The 17924-nt window shown below is 69.4% G+C and overlaps 1 protein-coding gene across 1 annotated transcript; it reads right to left on the reverse strand.

Annotated features, from left to right (window-relative positions):
* Positions 1-4392: 4392 nt before the first annotated feature.
* ZNRF4 (zinc and ring finger 4) lies at positions 4393-5806 on the reverse strand. The gene has a single exon (XM_070058685.1). It carries the CDS (start codon positions 5566-5568, stop codon positions 4465-4467), a length of 1104 nt encoding a protein of 367 aa, XP_069914786.1. The 5' UTR covers positions 5569-5806; the 3' UTR covers positions 4393-4464.
* Between the last annotated feature and the right edge of the window lie 12118 nt (positions 5807-17924).

Consider the following 17924-nt stretch of genomic DNA (forward strand, 5'->3'; position numbering starts at 1 on the left):
GTAATTACTCAGGAACGCGTTCCCAACGCTGCGCCTGGCCCATTAGTCTAACAGTTGTCAGCCGCTCTCCAAAGGGGGCGGCCTGCGGGGGCGCGGAGGCGAGGGCCGGCAGCCAGGGGGCGCCCGGGCCCCCCCACCCCAGGGCAGTGCGGGCCGGAGACTGAGAGCCTCGCAGGCCGCCACCTGCCGGAGCCAGCAGCGAGCGAGTGAATTCGTCGTCCTGGCGACCGCACACGCAATGTGGCCAGGGCGGGGTCCAGCCGGCCCGGACCCCACAGGCTGCAGACGGGCAGCTTCGGAGGGAGAACCGGCTCCGCGCGTCTATGGGGGGCGGGGGGGGGGGCCCGGGCGCGGTGCGCAGACCCCTCTCACACCCTGGGGCGGGGCCTGGGCTTTGTTCTCAGGACACTGGGGAGCCCCGGGGCAGCTGGAGCCCCCGGCCCGTGCGGGCAGCCTGTGGGGGCCCAGCATAGGGTTTATGTGTAACTCAGACAGCCTGAGCCCGGGGCTCTTCTGGGCTGCGCAGTTGGGGTGCTCAGCACCCCAGCCAGGAGGGTGAGATGGGGGGGGGGGCTGCGGATGACTCAGCAGAAAGTCTGCGAAGCATTAGTCAGCGCCGGGTGTATACCACCTCTCGGCTGGAGTGACTCATTGCCTGGGGGTGGGGGAGCAGACCCCCGAGCACAGATGCCACCACCCCCTGCGAGACCCATGTGTGAAGCAGCAGCGGACCCCCCGCCCCAGCCCACCCGCGGGGGTGGAAACCGTGGGTTTCCACATTGGCGACCTGGCTCTGGCCCCCTCCCCAGAAACCACCAGATCCGCACGGCCCCTCCCGCCTCAGCCCCCGCGCTCTGGCTCCTCCCTCCTTGGGCTCACGGCCCGCCCTCCCTGTGGTCCTGCACACCCTGCCTGGCCCCTCCCTGCCCTGCCCTCCTCCCCCCAGGCGCCAGGCCCAGTCCCGCATCGCCTCCTGGGGAGCCCTCCTTGATGGCGGATTTGAGGCGCACCCGAGTCACTCTCCCCTAGTTCTCTGCGTCCTCTGTGCCTGTCCACTTGCGCACCTGCCCCAGCCCGGGCCGGCACACAGGACGCACGCGCTCAGCAGGTGCCGGCTGCCCGCCCGAGTGGCCCTTCCCAGTCGCCCTGGGGTGGGGGGGTGGGGACTGAGGCGCGGGAGCTGGGGTCCTCAGACAGCTGCGGGCGCGTCCCCCGCAGCATCCTGGGTGCAGAGCCGGCGGCCACGGGGACGATGGGGGCTGGGGGCAGACGAGGCCCCGAGGGAGGGAGGGGCCCCCCATTTAGCAGCCAGGGGGAGGGGACCGTCTCTTCCCTCTATCGGCCTCGGGACGGCGAGAGGGCCCACGTGGGACGAGGGGCGATCCGCACCCGGAGCCTGGCGGGGAAGGCAAAGCCCGCAGGACGCGCGCTGTCCTGGGTGCCCGGCTCCCGCCCATCGGGAGCTCGCAGCCAATGGCCGCGCGGCTTGATGAGGTAATGTTCTCGCTTCGCGCTCCCATTGGCCGCGCTGCAGCCCGGTCTCTGGCCTGCCTCCCGGTCCCAGGGAGGCACCTGCGCGCCCGCACCACTGGCGGCGGGACCCCGCCCCCCACGGCTGTGGGGGTGGGGGCTCAGAGCCGCCCCCACGGCGTCCTGCAGCCGCTGTCCCCCCCTCCCGCCCAGTCCGCCCGGCCCCCGGCGGCTCGCGGGAGGCGCGGGCAGGGCGTGGAGACCCCCGCCGTGGGGAAGCCCACAGCCTCGTCTGGTCGCAGGCACGAGACGCGGGCAGGTTCTGCTGTTTATTTTGGTTGTTGATCGCAGTCCATAACAGTGGACTGCAATCCCGCCTGCGGGGGTCTGAGTCCTCGCTCCCTTCCCCACAAGCTCTGACCTTGGTGGAACATTCCAGAACCCGCAGCGCCCTGGCCCTTCCCCCACACCCTCAAAGCGCATCTCCCCTCTGTCCCCGCGGCCTATTCTGCCATGTACACCTGTTCTGGGTTGCTCTTTACGCGTCGTGTGTGTGTGAAAGGCAGACGGACGGAGCGGTCCCGGCGCGGGCTCACTGCCCAGATGCCCGCAGCGCCAGCCCGGGCCGCGCCAGGCCGAAGCCCAGAGCCAGGAGCTCCATCCGGGCTCCCCCGGGGCTCTGCCGCGCTGGGGGGCAGGGCGGGGCCTGAGCTGCGGACATTTGGGGGAACCCCTGTGTTTGCCTCTCGCGGGAAAGCTGCCGCGCACCCTGGTGGGACAGATGCTCCCTGTCCCCTGGGTCAGCACCCAGAAGCCGGCAGCTGGGGAGGGAGGCCGGAGGGGGCTTGTGCAAGGGCCCTGAGGTCTGCTGGGCTCCGGGCCCCCGGAGCCCCCCTGGGAGTGGGTGCTGGCAGCCGCGGGTGTAGCCGGCAGCTCTCGGGACCCTGGGGCGCCCAGGCCCGGCTGAAGCTCTCCTCTCTGGAAGAGGCTTCGCCCGGTGCAAACCCCGTGCCTCTGGGCTCCCGGCTCGGCCCAGGCACCTGGAAGTCAGCAGCTGGGTCTGCGGGGTCGCCCCAATCCCACCCCCACCTTCTCCCCAGCTCTCAGCCTCCTGCCCCGCCCTCGCCAATCGGCCCTCCCCGCAGCAGCCAGCAGAGGGCGCCGGTGAGCGCCTGAGTCAGGGCCTCTCCCTCTGCGCACAGCCCCCACCTCCCTCAGGACTGAAGCCCGGAGACCCCCACGCCCGGCCCTGAACCCTCCCTGCCCTTCCTCCCCGCCTCCCTCTGCCCCAGGCTGGGTCCTGCCTCACGGCCTTTGCTCCGGCTGTGCCCTCTACCAGCAATGCCCTTGAACCAGCTGCCACAAGTTCACTTGCTCTGGGGACCTCCTTGTGACATGGAGAGACAGACAGCTCCCACCTGTTGCTTCCCCCCCCCCAAACCTGGGCCAGCCCAAAGCCAGGAGCCAAGAACTCACTCCTGGTCTCCTACCCGTGGACAGGGCCCCAAGCCCTTGGGCCCTCGGGGCTGCGCGCGGCCCCGGCCATGGCCGTGGATAGAGACATCAGGGTGCGGGGAGACACGTGCCGGGCTGTGGTCGCCTCCCAATGCCTTTAATGATTTTGTCCACGGGGCTCAGGGTTCGGTAAGCCAAGGTGGCATTGGAGCCGGCTCCCTTCAGCGTGGCTGACAGGTAATTTGTGGGAAGTTTAATTACAGGCGGCGTTAATTAACTGGCAGAGCGCTGGGCGGCGAAGGCCGCCATCTGCTCCCCCAGCGTCCCGGCTGTGAGGCAGCGAGGGGTGGGCACGGAGCGGCTGAGTCACCACCTCCACGCTTCCCTCCCTGACTGCCTGGGCCCCCAGGGGCTGCTGCATCGCGAGGGGCAGGGGTGCGGGCTTGAGGTGAAGGGGCTGGGGGACCCGGGTCCCCCGGAGGAGGTGCATCCCAGTCCCCCTCCTGGGCGTGGCTCCCAGCTCTGCTCTGATTCCAGGAAGCCGGAGCTCCATCCGGGTCTCCTGCGTGCGCAGGAGCCAGTCCGGGGCACCCCAAGTCTGTAGGGAGAAGACAGCTCAGGGTCCAGGTCAGGGGCTTCGGCAGAATGGGTGAACCGGGACTCCGCCCCCAGCCCTCGCTTCACCCCAGCCCCAGAACAACCCCGTCCCAAGGCGCCCAGAGCGTCCAGCACCTCCAGGCCGGCGCACCTGCTGTGCCCTCCCCCTCGACTCCTGTGTGCCTCCCGCTTGTCTGTCAAGCCCCCAGCATGCTGCCTCCTCCAGGAAGCCGCCCAGATTCCCTGGGATGGGGCAGGTGCCTCCCTCTGGGTTCTGTGCCTGAGGGTTCTTGCTCCTGGCCTTGAACCTGCGACATTAGCAGTGGTCACTTAGAGGAGGTGCTCCCGTGGGCAGGGAAGCTGAGGCTCGAGGCCCGGCACGCAGTAGGGCTGCAGGGAACAGATGTGCGACCTCAGGACTGCGATGTGGGGACCTGGAAGGGCCCCTGGGCGGGATCTAAGCTACTGGAAACCTGGTATTCAGAACAAACTCCAAATCCCTCACCAGGCTTTAGGCGGCCTGACCCCTCCTCCCTCCCCCTTCGCGGGGGTCCCAGGTGCTGGGACCCGGATGGAGCTCCAGGCTCCTGGCGTCGGCCTGGCCCAGCCCCTGGCACCCCGCAGGGACCTGGGTAAACCCCAATGCATTCCAAGGGAAGCCCGTTTATTTAAGACAAGTTTAGAGGCATCGGCGGCTGGACGGGACCCAGAACCCCAGAAGCCGCCTTGGAGGCTCCGATGGCCTTGAGAGCCCCCCGGCCCCGCCCCCGGCCCCACTGCCCAGTGTCCTGGCTGCGCCCTCGGAAGCCGGGAGCCCAGTCTGTGGCTCAGCCGCAGGCCACGCCGCCCACCAGCACGCACGGCCAGAAATCGCGTTCAAACCCACTTTATTCTACACACGCCCACCTCCAGCCCTCTGGTGGGCGTCCCCCCACGCGGGGCTCAGGACGACGCCGCCGTCTCGGCGGCCCCGGCGCTGCAGCGGGGGCGCGGGCAGGCCCGGGCCAGCAGCTCCAGCCTCCGGGAGCGAAGCCGCGCCTGGATGGCCCAGATCGGGGGCTGGTGGCCGGGCAGGGACGGGTCCTCGTCGCCCAGGCTCTCAGTGGCTGAGTCGGAGCCGTCCTCGGTGCTGGCGAGCGACTGTTTGCACACGGGGCAGGAGCGGTGCGCGGCGCGCGAGAACCAGAGGTCCAGGCACTTGCAGTGGTAGGTGTGCGAGCAGGGCAGAATCTTCAGCCGCTCTCCCTCCTCGTACTCGTCCAGGCAGATGGCGCACACGTCGTTGCGGCGCGTGAAGATGCGCACCTGCGCCCGGCGGCCGCGCTGTGCCTTGGCGGCGGCCTGGGCAGCCGCGTGGGCGGCGGCGGCCGCGCGGCCCCGCCAGGCCCGGAGCCAGAGCCACAGGCGGTGCAGGCCGAGGCCGGCGCAGGCGGCCAGCGCCAGCGTGCGGCCGAGCACCCAGGACGCGGCCAGCGCCGGGTGGCAGTCGGGGTCCGGGCAGGGCGGGCCGTCGGGCAGCAGCACCACGTGGGCGGACTTGTCGCAGCGCAGGAGCACGCGCAGGTCCTGCGACGCGGCTTCGCCCACGAACACCGACGGGATGGCGATCTGGCGCCGCAGGTCCTCGTAGACGTGCGCCATGCGCACCAGGTCGTCGGAGCGCACGTTGTGCACAATGGCCGCCTCGAAGCCGGCGCGCTGCGCGTGCAGCACCTTCAGGTCGAACGTGCAGTCGTAGCGCCGGATGAGCGCGATGGCGCCCAGCGAGCCGTTGGCCAGCGGCGGCCCCTCGATGGGCTGGCACGCGTTGGCCGGCTTGGCCTCCATCAGGTAGCCCCGCACGCCCTCGGGCGCCAGCGGCACGCCGAACAGCGCCGGCAGGTCGGCGAAGTCCACGCTGCTGGCATTGCTGTCCAGCACGGCGCGCACCACGGCCCGCGCCGGCGCCAGCAGCGCGCACAGCACCAGCGAGGCGGCGAGCGCCGCGCAGGCCGAGGCCGAGGGGGCGGCGGCGGCGGCGGCGGGGCCCGGCCTCGGCCGCCTCATCCTCGGCCCGGCTCGGGGCTCTGCACACTCAGGTCCCGCTGGGGACGGCGGCCGCGGGGCCTCCGCGCATCTCCTGGGCCCGCCGGCGGGCGGGCGGGCGGGGCGGGGCGGCCGGACCTGCGGGCTCTAGACGTTGCCGGCGGCGCCCCGGGACAGCCTGGCCGGCATGGCACGCGGGAGCCCTGGCTTCAGGAGCTGCCGCCCCAAGCGGACTTTCTGCCTGATGACACGGGGGTTCTAGATGCTTCTGGCCACTGTGATGTCACCCTGTTCTAGGCTGCCTCTGGGGCAGGGCCCAGAGCGGCCCAGAGCATCCGAGGGGGCGTCTCCGAGCCCTGGGGGCGCCTGCGCCACAGCCGGGCCCTCACGCTGCCCTAGGAGTCGCCGACACCGCCTCCCTGAGCCTTCCGGCAGGTGCAGGGGCCACCCTCAGAGTGAGACCCCCCAGACTCGCCCAGGACCCCCAACACACACACACACACACCCCAGGTCAACTCTTCCAACCCAGAACCCCCCGCTTCCCTCTCCCCTCGCTGGCTTGCTCCGCTCCAGCCCGCCAGACTCAGTCCTGCCCCAGGGCCTTTGCACAGGCTGCCCGGGGCCCTCTCCTGTTACTCCTGCTCCCCCTCGATGTCCAGCTTCCCTGACGCCCCTGCCTCTTCCTCTGTTCCATCTGCCTCCTGGTGCCACCTCCCAGGCCTGCTGCCCACCTCCCCCGTCAGACCGTGGGCTCCTGGACAGACCGCCGCCCAGGTCCTCCGTGCACGGCCATGGGAGCAATGAGAAGTCCCTTTCCCATTTTAAAAGCGACTTAGGGGCCCCGGGTGAGGACCAGACCGACGCCAGCATTCACCCATTCACCCACTGTGTCCCAGACCCCAGCGGGAGGGGGTGGGAGGGGCCGGGGCGCTCTGCTCCCGACCCTGGACTTGAACTCGCTCTGACACGCTGGGCAGGAGTGCTCACTTCCGGGTCTCCTCCCTGGCCCGGAGCTCATCCCTGGGTCGTCAGGGACTCTGGGGGAGCGGGAGGTGGGAGACAGGCGCCCCCGGTGAGGTGGGAGGGGTTCCCTTGGCTCTTGGATTGGCAGTCCGGGGTGTGGGCTTCAGGTGCCGCTGGCTCCAACTGCTCAGCCGGCAGGCTCGGGTCGGAGTCCTCTCCCCCTCGGGGTCCCTTGGTGGTCCTGCATCCTAGAGTCGGCATGGGGAGGGGCCCACGGCAGAGGAGGGAGGAGACCTGGGGGTGAGGCTGGCCCGCGCCCCTCGCCTCCTGTCTGTCGGGGGAGGGGGAGCCGCCCCTGCCCTGTGAGCTCCGGCCTGGGGTTGGCCCCATGGCTGTCTCCTCCCCTGCACCTGCCCCGGCCCCGCCCAGCCCCGCCCCCCGCCCCAGGCCAGGTGAGCGCCGGGACTCAGATCCCAGCTCCAGCTGCCTGCTGATGCAGACCCCGGGGGGCTGCGGGGACAGCCCGGGTGCTTGGGCCCCTGCCGCCCGCGTGGGAGGCCCGGATGGGGTCCCTGGCTCCTGGCCTGGCTCCAGGCATTTGGGGGGCGGGTCCTGGGTTGCCATGCGCGCCACCCCCTTGTCCAGCAACAGGGGAGGGCAGAGGCTAGAGAACTCCAGCAGTGAGGACTGCGCCGGCCGGGGTCCCCCACCGCGGCCACCCCTCCCAGTGGCCCCAAGGGAGGCGGGGACCGAGGGTGCGGGGCGGGGCGGAGGCCTGGGGACGAAGTGGACACTCGCAGGGGCGTCACCGGCTCCCAGGGGCTGAGTGGCATTGGGTTTGGGGTTCTGTCTGAGTCTCGGGTCAGCCCCGATCCAGCTTCTTGCTAAGGCAGACCCTGGGAGGCAGCAGTGTGGACTCAGGGGTTCGGGCCCCTGAACCCACATGGGAGCCCCAGATGGAGCTCCTGGCCCCTGCTCCGGCCCGGCCCAGCCCAGGCATTTGGAGCATGAACCAGCGGATGAAAACTCTCTCTCTGCCTTTCAAATAAATACTTTTTTAAAAATCAAAGCTATATTTTCAAATTGAGTAGAACTCGAACCCGTGGCCTCAACCCAGTGAGCCGTGTGCACCAACGCCGGGCTCTGGCCACGGCCACGGCGCTGGGGTACGGAGGGGAGGCCGGGTGATGCGGATTTAGACTTGCCGCTACCCCTGCCACGTTTCTGGACGCTTAAAATTATTTCAAAACAAAACATTCTTTTTCTAAAAAGCCAGAAATCCTTCAGGCACCAAAAAAAAATCTGAGGAGGAGGAGGAAGTGGCTGTCGGAGGGCGGCGCGCATCCTCGGGCTACAAGGACAAAGAGGATTTGGCACGAAAAGGCAGAGTGCGGGGCTGAGAATGACAGGAGCAAAAGCCCTGTGGCAGGAAGCGGGAGGGGCCGGGGAGTGACTGACAGGCACAGGGGGAGGAGTTTGCAAGGCAGAGCCGGGCCTGCTTGGCAGGGTCCCGGGGAACCAGGATTTGGGGACGAGGGGGAGGGGACAGGGGGACGAGACGCCCCAAATAGGGAGCGCGGGCCAAGGCTGGCAGGTGGTTGCAATCCCGCAGCTGACCTCCAGGGGGCGACGTGGGACAGGTGCATCAGGGTGGCGCCGGCCGAGGAGGGAGCCGGGGTGTCTGCTCCCCGGGCCCACGCGCCTTGGCTGGAGGCTGAGGGCACCCTGGGCGCGCCTGGCCGGCTACAGCGGGACCAGAGCAGCCTCGGGAAGACGGCCAGGGCTGGCTGCGCGGCGAGTGGGGCTCGGGGGCCACGCGGGCGCCTAACGCGGAGCCATAGCCGTGGGTGGTCTGCGTTCTGTGGCGTGAGGCAGGTGCACGGCCTGGCGGTTAAGCTCTGCCGCTGGGCCCCGGGGGAGGCGGCTGCGCCGGGTGGGGCCCCCGACCCCCCAGCTCCCGGATCCCGGCTCTGGCTTGGTCCAGGCCAGCTGGGAAGTGAACCAGCAGATGCGAGCGCCATCCGCCCCTCTCTCTCTCTACCCCGCCCCCAATAAAAAAAAAAACTCATTAAAATGAACTAAGATTAGAAAGTCGCTTATCATGGCCCGGCCACCTCTCCAGGGCTCTGGGGCCACGCGGGGCACCACGCCGGCTGGTTCAGGTCCTAACACGTCCCTGGCGTCCCAGGAACCGTGCATGACGCGCCTTGAGGGGCGACGCCACCGGCCTGGTTCTCTGCGGACACCCCACTCAGGTGCGGGCGGGAGCTGGGGGCGCGGGGAGGCTTGCGGGGCGGCCTCAGGCTCGGGCCGGGGCAGCGGCAGCAGGATAGGGACCAAGCCTCAGGTAGCAGCCTTAGTACAGGGGAGCACTTGGTGGTGACCCCCAGGGAGGCCGGGGGCCGTGGGGGCCTGGGAGGAGAAGCAGACCCGGGGGCCAACCCGGCGCTGCATCCACCCGGGGCCTGGAGCCTGGGGGAGCAATCCAGGCGGCCCCCCGGGCGGCAGCGGCGGCAGGCGCGGCTCAGCTCGGTGCTCCCCGAGGTGGCGGGGCGCGCGTGTGCGTGTGTGTGTGTGTGTGTGTGTGTGTGTGTGTGTTAATTCCGGAATGAATTTAATTCGAACGCCGCCGACTTTGGGGACGGGAAACAGCTGTTTTAATGAGTTAACAGTGGGTTTAAAATAGCGAGCATCTGCTCCAGTCTGAGCCGGCACCGCGGGGCCCGCGGATCGCGGGGCTGGCGCGGGCCCCGAGCTCCTGCCGCCGCTCCACGCCCACGCGGACCCCGCACAGGCCCCGGCCGCGGGGGCGTGGCTGCCGGGCCAGGCGGGCGGGCGCCCCGGGCCGATTCCTCAGCGGTGACTGGGCGGTGGACAGTTTAAGGCGGCTTGAAAACTTTTTGGATGGGGCCGGCGCTGTGGCGCAGGGGCTAAGCCGCTGCCTGCAGTGCCTGCATTCCATGTGGGCGCCAGTTCGAGTCCCGGCTGCTCCACTTCCCATCCAGCTCTCTGCTGTGGCCTGGGAAAGCAGTGGACGATGGCCCAAGTGCTTGGGCCCCTGCACCCCTGTGAGAGACCCGGATGGAGCTCCTGGCTTTGGATCAGCGCAGCTCCGGCCGTTGCGGCCATCTGGGGAGTGACCCAGCGGATGGAAGACCTCTCTCTCTCTCTGCCTTTCAAATGAATAAATAAATCTCTAAAAAAAACCCATGCATAATTTTTTGGTAATACCTAAGAACTTCTCAGAAATATATTTACTTATTCACTTCAAACGTCATAGCGGCAGAGAGCAAGACTCCCCGCCCACCAGAGCCGACTCCGGCCCCGCCCACCCCGCACTGACCTCTCCCCGCCTACCAGAGCCGACTCCGGCCCCGCCCACCCCGCAGGGACCTCTCCCCGCCCACCAGAGCCGACTCCGGCCCCGCCCACCCCACACTGACCTCTCCCCGCCCACCCAGCACCGACCTCGGCCCCGCCCACCCCGCACGGACCTCTCCCCGCCCTCCAGAGCCGACCTCGCCCGCCCCGCGGCTCTGACCGGGACTCCTAGCTCAGGGCGCCCCTGCGACTCTGGGGCCCAGCAGCCTGGCTTAGAGCGCGGGTGGCAGCCCCCTGTCTGCCTCTCAAGTCAACAAGTGTCGAGCCAGGTATACAGCAGGTGCCTAACAGCATCAGCTACCACGAGAGGGCTGTCTTCCACCCCGTCCAGGGAGCTCAGGAGGGGCCAGCCCCTGTGCCCTGGACTTGTTTCTTGTTCTTCTTCTGCCCTCTTTACATATGCAGGCTCGGAGCCAAGGTTTGGAGAGAGACCCACAGCAGGGTGCGGCCAAAGGATCGCGGGGCACCTCCAGGACCCGCAGGGCTCTCCTGTGTGCTGACAGGGACGCCGAGCCCCGGGGCGGACGGGAGGGCTCCCCGGCCTCCGTCCCCAGCTGCAGGGCCTCGGGCACCGCCTGCCTGCTGCTCACCAAATGTGACAGCGTCGAGAGCCAGGCGCCCCTGGAATAAAACCTGGCTCTTCCCCTCCCCTGCCCCCACCCAGGGATGCCTGGGGGAGCCCCCAGCCCCCACCCCAGGCCGCAGAGAGGAGAAGCAGCCCCAGGGACCAGCGCGTGCCGGGGCTCCAAGCAGGCTCCATCCATCCGCTTGGTGTGCAGCCAGCAGCCCTCAGTTAAATCCGGCTGCGACTGTGTCTTGCTGCCTCCCCCGGGGGGGCCGTAAGCCAGGGACAAGTGGGCAGCATCTGGCTTGGGAGGGGTGTGGGCACCCTGCGCCCCGTGACCACTGCCATGTCTGCCGGCCGCGCCCAGGCCTCCCACCCCAGCCCCGCCACCTGCTGTGCCCCACTTCTGTCCCCTGGAGGAGACACAGAGCCCTGCCCCCACGCCCTGCCCAGGTGCACCCCGGGGGGCGGCAGTGAGGGCTCCCGGGCCTGGGGCCAGCCACGGGGGAGACCCGGATGCAGCCCCCGGCTCCTGGCTTCAGCCACTGCGGGCACTGGGGGAGGGACCAGCCGGGGAGGGGGGAGTCTGTCCCTCTCTGCCTCCCTCTCCATAACACCCTCGGGGTGGGGCCTGGCCCCCAGTGGGCTGGGGGAGCGGGGAGCCGGCCCTGCCCTCCACCCCGCCGCCCCCCCACCCCCCCGCCGCGGGAGCCGGCAGCGCCGCATAAATCCCGCTTTACGGCTGCTGCTGACGGGGACCGGGAAGCGCGGCCCGAGCAATGCCCAATTAATTCTCCCGTCTGGCATCTGTGCTCCGGTGGGGGCGGGAGGCAGGGCGCGCTGGGGACAGGCCAGGCTGAGGACAAGGAGGCGGGCGGCTGGCCGGCTGGCAGGGTCTGGACGCCCGCCCCGGGAGCGCTGCCCAGGGCGCCCCAGGTCCTGAGCCCCGGACTGTTACCTGGAGGGTAGACCCTAAAGGCGCAGTTAGAGTGGGGTGAAGACGCGGGTTGGCCCAGGAGACCCTGAAGCAAAAACCCACAGGAGAGGAGAGAGGCTGCCTTGGAATAGCTCCCAGGGAGCGGACACAGCCGGCCTGTGCAAAGGTCCTGGGGCAGGACTGAATTTGGCAGCTGGGAGCAGCAGCAAGGAGACCCCTGTGGCTGGAGCAGAGCGAGCAGGGGGGGAGCAGGGGGGAGGGAGGACGGGGCTTTGGCCCCGAAGGAGGTGGGAGCCATGGAGGGCCCGACTCAGGCGCTCACCCGCGCCCTCTGGCGGCTGCAGGGAGAACAGACAGGTCCCGCCCGTGGGGGAGGGGGGCGTCCTGGTACGTATTGGGGGGTGTCCTGCCCCGTGTCCAGGGCGTCCTGGGGCCTTTAGAAAAGTCTACTTGGGGCCAGGGTTGTGGCTCAGGGGGTTCAGCCTCGCCTGGGACCCTCAGTCCCTGCTGATGGCCTGGGAAGGCGGTGGAGGACGGACCAAGTGCCGGGCCCCTGCACCTGCATGGGAGACCCGGATGAAGCTCCTGGCTCCTGGCTTCAGATCGGCGCAGCTCCAGATGTTGGGGCCATCTGGGGAGTGAACCAGCAGATGGAAGACCTTTCTCTCTGTCTCTCCCTCTCACTGTCTGTAACTCTACCTCTCAAATAAATAATCTTTTTTTTTTTTTTTAGGGTAATGGAGGGAGGACCCACCCCAGGGTGCCCGTGCGGATCGCGGGACTCACTTCTTGCTGTCCGCCGGCTCCGCTCCTAGCTTCCGGGGGCCACCGGGTCTGTTCTCGGGCCGAGCTGGTGACCACGGGGGATTCCCGCCAGCAGGAGGCAAAGGGAGAGGCTGGGGGCGCGCAGAGGGGTGGGGGACGAGGGGGAGACAGGCAGGGGAGAGGGATGCACGGTTCCACAGGGATTCCCGGCGTCCCGCCCAGAAGGGACTCCACGTCCCGCACAGACGCACAGACGCAGCCCCAGCCCGGTGCGGATGGGGGGAGGGGCTCAGCAGACCTGGGCTCCAAGCTGGGGGTCAGGAGAGACTGCCTGGAGGAGGCGGCCTCTGTGCCCAGCCCCGCCCACAGGTGAGACCTGGAGGAGGCGGAGCGCAGGTGCGGGGGGCCTGGGGCTCAGCGGCTACGGTGGTGTGGTGTGTCTGTGTGTGTCTATGTGTGTGTGTGTCTATTTGTGTGTGACTATGTGTGTCTGTGTCTGTCACCACCCTGTCTGGGAGGCAGCCATGTGCCCACCGTGCAGCCGGGCAGACTGAGGCTGCTCCCACGCTGGGAGGAGGGGCAGCGCCATGGGGTGGGTGATTTTTGGGGTTCTTATCCGCCTCCATCCTGGCTCTCAGAGCCCCGCGATCACCTCCAAGGTATAAGCCACTGGCGCGGATAACCGCAGTGGGGTGCGGCGGGGGGGGCGGCCCCTCCAGGACGGCCCCACACCTGTTTCCCCGGTCTGTTCATTGTGCGGGGGACAAAGCCAGGCATGGAACCCGGGAGCAGGCGGCAGCGCGAGGCCGCACGTCCCTGTGTCCGCCGACACAGTTCTATCGGCGCCCACGGCTGCTCCGCCGCCAGCAGACCCCCGGGGTCCCGTGGAACGCCTCGGCCCGTTCCACACGCTGCTGGCTCCCAGGGCTCAGGCAGATGGAGGCACTGACGGGGGCCGGCCGGGGCCCTCTGTGGACCCCTGTGCAGCGCTCCCAGCTCTGCGTGCCCGCCAGCCGTGCCCTCGAGCCCCTGGGGTGCAGAGGGTCTGAGTCCAGGCCCCGTCCCCGAGCCAGGGGCCCCCGCGGCCAGCTGGGCTGCACCCACGGCCTGAGCCAGGGCCCAGAGCGCCCAGGGCCAGCACCAGCCTCAGCCTGCGTTCCACCCCTGCCCTCCCCCGGGCCACTCCGGGCAGGCGGCCAATTAGGAGAAAATCAATTAAGGAAACTCGGCGCCGGGTCACTGCGTCCTCAGCCCAGAGGCCTGGGCGTCTTCCAGCCCCCTGGGGTCAGGCAGACGCACCTGTGGGGCGGGTGGGGGTGGGGCTAATCCCACCACCATCCTGGGTGAACTCCCCCAGGGAGGCCCTGCAGCTCCTGGGGTGCCGGCCTTGCCCCGTCCTTGACCCTGGGCTGCACCCCACCAGGGACCTACTTATTACCGTATTCCATGGACTCAGGGGCACCCCCAAATGCTCATCACCGTATTCAACTCCTAGCTTCACCTTCTATCTCGCTGGGGCAGAACGCAGCCCAGCCATTGGATCACAGCTCGGGCCACCGAGACGCGGCCCCAGTTCACAGGTGTTCCCCGGGCCAGGGAACAGCTGGGCATCGGGGAGTCGGCACAGCAGTGGGGCACCCGCTGCCCCCACCCCGGCCCCGGCGCCTGCTCTGAGTCCTGGCTCTGCGTCTGCCCCGGCTCCCTGGGAGGCGGAGCTGAGGGCTCCAGGCCTGGGTCCCTGCCCCCACGCAGGAGACGCACGCACGGAGCTCCGTCTCCTGCTCCAGACCCGCCCGGTCCCGCCCTGCTGGTGCCGCCGGCGTTAGGGGAGTGAACCAGACGCCCGCTCAGGATGGAAACGCACGAGGGAAATGGCCTTCGGCGCCGCCACGCTGCTCTTCGAAACCCACACAGCTCGGGAGCTCCTAAGGACCCTGCCACTCAGGGCGCAGGCCCCGCCCCCTCCATGCCCCTCCCAGCCCTGCCCTCGCCCCCCTCAGTCTCCCGGTACCCAGACTCAAACAGCCACCTCGCCTTCTCTGAGCGTTCACTCTCCCCAAACCCCCTCCCGCCTGTCCCCACTCGCAGCCTCCTGCATGGTGCCAGCCCCACCCCCACCCCTGTCCTTCCAGCCGCCCCTCCCCCCTCGTCCCTGCAGTCACCCCTGGGCCCTGGGTCTGCCCTCCCACCCCCACCCCCGGCCGCGGTGGCTAGACAGGGCCAGGTGTGTCTTGGTCACCCCACGTGTCCAAAAGGCCAGCACAGCTGGGGGCCCCGAGGAGGGGGCGTGAGCCCCAGGTGCTGGGTTTCGAGGGGGGTCCTCTCCCCAGCCCACAGGCATCGGCATCTGGTGGGGGGGCCATGCCTGGGCCCAGAGCGGAGTGACAGCTCCCGTCCCAGCTCCCTGCTATGCCCTGGGAGGCGGCAGAGACGCCCCCCTCCCCGTGTTGGGCCCCCACAACCCCGGGGAGACCCGGACGGGGCTCCTGGCTCCTGGCTTCTGTCTGGCCCAGCCCTGGCTGCTGTGGGCATTTGGGGAGTGACCCAGCGGGTGGAAGCCCTCTCTCTCTCTCTCTCTCTCTCTCTCTCTCTCTCTCTCTCTGCCTCTCAGACAAATCTTTGCAAACACCTTGAGAGGAAGACGCCCGAGGCCCAGAGTCAAACCCACGCACCCAAAGTCTCCTTCGCAGCGGGAGGGGCCTGACACGTGCTGGTCCCCAGGAGCCGGGATTCCCGCCCCAGCCACTGAATCTCACGACTGCACCCCAGATGCCCTGGCCACCTCAGCCCCCACCCACCCCGCTGTTCCTGCAGCCCCCGGGGGTGCCGAGCCCCCAGAGCCCGAGGCCCCGCCGAGTTTCAGCGGCCGCACTGTGCACGTCGAACGGGGGAGCAGGCGGCTCGGCGGGCGCCTCTGTGTCCTGCACTGGCCGAGGGAGTCCAGCTCCCGTGCAAAGCCCAGTCCGGCTTTGTCTGCCTGCTCCAGCCCTCGCTTCCTGCTGGGGCTGTGGGCGGAGGGGGGAGGGCGGCAGAGAACACAGATGGGGGAGAAAGTTGGGGCATGTGGGAGCCGGGGGCCGGGGTCCCACTCGCTGGGGATCTGCGACGCCGCCCAAGCCGGGAGAACTCCGAGAGAGCAAGGGCTGCTGGCCGCCGCCCACTGTCTGCCCCAAGAGCCGGAAGGCCAGGCCCTCTCTGCCCACGCGCGGTGGGCCCTGGGGAACCGCTAGAGAGAGGAGGGACTGGGGGGCTCAGAATCCCCGAGTGGAGCAGGGGCGACCCCTCCCTCTCTGCCTGCCACGCAAACCAGAAACAGATACACGAAATGTAATGAAATGTAACAACACCGTGGACCACGTGGACCGGGCAGGGATCCGCGCCAGGGAGGACCCAGGCACCAGTTAGGGTCCGGCTGCTCCAGTTCTGGCCCGGCTCCCTGCTGGTGCACCTGGGAGGCGGCCATGATGGCCCAAGTGCTGGCCCCTGCCGCCCACGGGGGAGACCTGGATGGAGCTCCTGGCTTCAGCCTGGCCCAGCGCTGGCTGTTGTGGGCATCTGGGCTGCAGGGGGACTTGGGCCTTGACCCTGAGGGAGGTGGGACCACAGGAGTGACGCTGGAGAAGAATGACACCCTCCCCCGGGGCCTTGGCCCTGGCCTGGCTCCTTCCCTCTGGAACACCCGGGCCCGCTGACCCCTGCTGCCCCTGACTGCTGCTCCTGTCCCAGGAAGACGCCAGCCACAGCCCCGCCCCCATGCACATCCCCCCCCTCCTCTGCCTCCTGGGCTGGCACGGGATGGGGAGTGGGTGGGACAGAGGCCACTGAGCAGCCTGTGGTGTCTGGAATCTACCTAGGCTCCCTGTCTGTGGGCCTGGGAGAGGCCCGGCGGGAGGCGGGGGTCCATTACTCATTCAACAAACACTGACCTAAATCCACTTTCAGATTTGCCTGCACCGGCGGTAGCCAACCCCGGCCTAGGTTCCACCTCTGACCTTGAGCTGACCCCTCCAACTCTGTAAGATCCCATGAACTTGAAGCAAGCCTCAAGCGTGGACCCTGGCCCGAGCCCAGCTGAACATCGGCGGGGGTCTCCGGCGCCCGCCCCCACCGCCCCTCCAGGCTGCCCCGCCAGGATCGGGAGGGCAGGGGTCTCCTCCGCGCCCCCCCCCCCCACCGTCGGGGCTTTTCCCGGGCGAAGGCCCCGGCTGCAGTGGGCCCAGCGCAGCCGCAGAGGCCCCGCCGGGCTCCATCTCCTGCCCAGCGGGGGCCGCATTAGCAGCTCAGAACCCATTCGTGGAAATTAGAGCAAGGCCTGGGCGACAATCACGGGCCATTCTGCCAGGCTCTCCCACAGAGATGACAGCCCAGCAGCCGGCCTGGGGGGGACGCAGGGGGAGTGGGGGGTCCCCGCCGGCCGGCGCGCGCCAGCCCGGGCCAGCAGGGGCCGTCATGGCGGGGGCGGGGGGCTGGAGCGGAGTCGCGGCCGCGTGCGGCACCTTCTGTGGTTCCAGCAGGACGGAGGCTGGGCCCAGGGCTCGGGGCAGAGCGGGCTGAGGCTCTGCCACCACAGTGTCCAGCTCTGGGGGCTCCCACGCCCCTGCCCACAGGCCACGTCCGCAGAGACCACAGCAGTGGCATTCCTTAAAATAACAATAATTAAAAAGGGGAGGCTCCGCTCCAATCCTGGGCCAGGATTCTGGGTCTGGGGCCCCCCGAGCGGGAGGGAGCGCTCAGCAGCTGGGAGCGGACCCCAGGCTCCTAAGCCGGGCCAGGGCTGGGGTCGCAGCCCCTTCCCCCTCCCGCCTCCCGCCCGGGGCTTCCGGGACAAAGAGCAGGCTGCCAGCCTCCGTTTCCCCGCGGGGTCCCCCGGCCACGGCTGGCAGGTGCACCTCCTTCCCTGGAGGCTGTGGGCACTCGGAGAAGTGGGTGCGCCGCTATAACACATCCCAGCCAGCCACCCTCGCTGCCGGCACTCCAGCAGCCGGCCCCGCTCCGGGACAGGAGGCCACGGCAGAGGGGACCCCGAGCGAGCGACTTCCGGGCCGGCCCGAGAGGCCCCGTCCTGCTTCCTCGCAAGTCCACGCCTTTGCGAGAAGCTGGCCGCCATATTGGGAGGGCGCCTCGGCGGCGGCCGCGCACAGAGGTCTGAGCCAGGATCTCTATATTGCTGACCCAGAGAAGCGAGCGGGCCATTATTTGCAGTCGCCACCGTTTGGGGGTGATTTACGCAACCTGCGTGCTTGGAGCCAGCCCCCAGATGCCAGTGGCTTCCAGGCGCTTGGCCGCCACCCGCGCGCCGCGCCCACACTGGCTGGCGCCCCGGCTGTCCATGCCTGGGCGTGACCCGCGCCGCCCGCGCCCTTGCGGGCTGCCCGCCATGCCCTGCTCCAACGGGCAGGCGGGTGGCTGGAGTCGGCCCCGCGCGCGGGCCATGGGCGGGGCTCGAGCCCCAGCCCCGCCTCCCACGCCCCTCCCTGGGGGCAGCAGGTGCTGGGCACTGTGGTCACTGCCCCGCAGGGGGCAGATTCGGGGAGACCCCAGTCCGCGGCTTTGTCCAGGCCCAGCCCTGGCTGCTGGGGGCACTTGGGAGTGGACCAGTGGATGGACCTCTCTCTCTCTCTCTCTTGCTGGTCACCCCCGGCCACCGAGCGGCTCCACCACGCCAGGACAAGCGCGCTGTCCCTGGTGGTGGTGGTGGTGGCCGGACCCCCAGGACTTAGCGGTGGGCGCTCAGTAGCTGCTGGCTGAACGGGCCCAGGACTCGAA

The sequence above is a fragment of the Oryctolagus cuniculus genome, chromosome 16, assembly GCF_964237555.1.
Source record: "Oryctolagus cuniculus chromosome 16, mOryCun1.1, whole genome shotgun sequence".
Taxonomy (NCBI): domain Eukaryota; kingdom Metazoa; phylum Chordata; class Mammalia; order Lagomorpha; family Leporidae; genus Oryctolagus; species Oryctolagus cuniculus.

Coding starts and splice junctions, on each gene's coding strand:
- ZNRF4 (XM_070058685.1), bottom strand. CDS start 5,568: ATGAGGCGGCCGAGGCCGGGCCCCGCCGCCGCCGCCGCCGCCCCCTCG.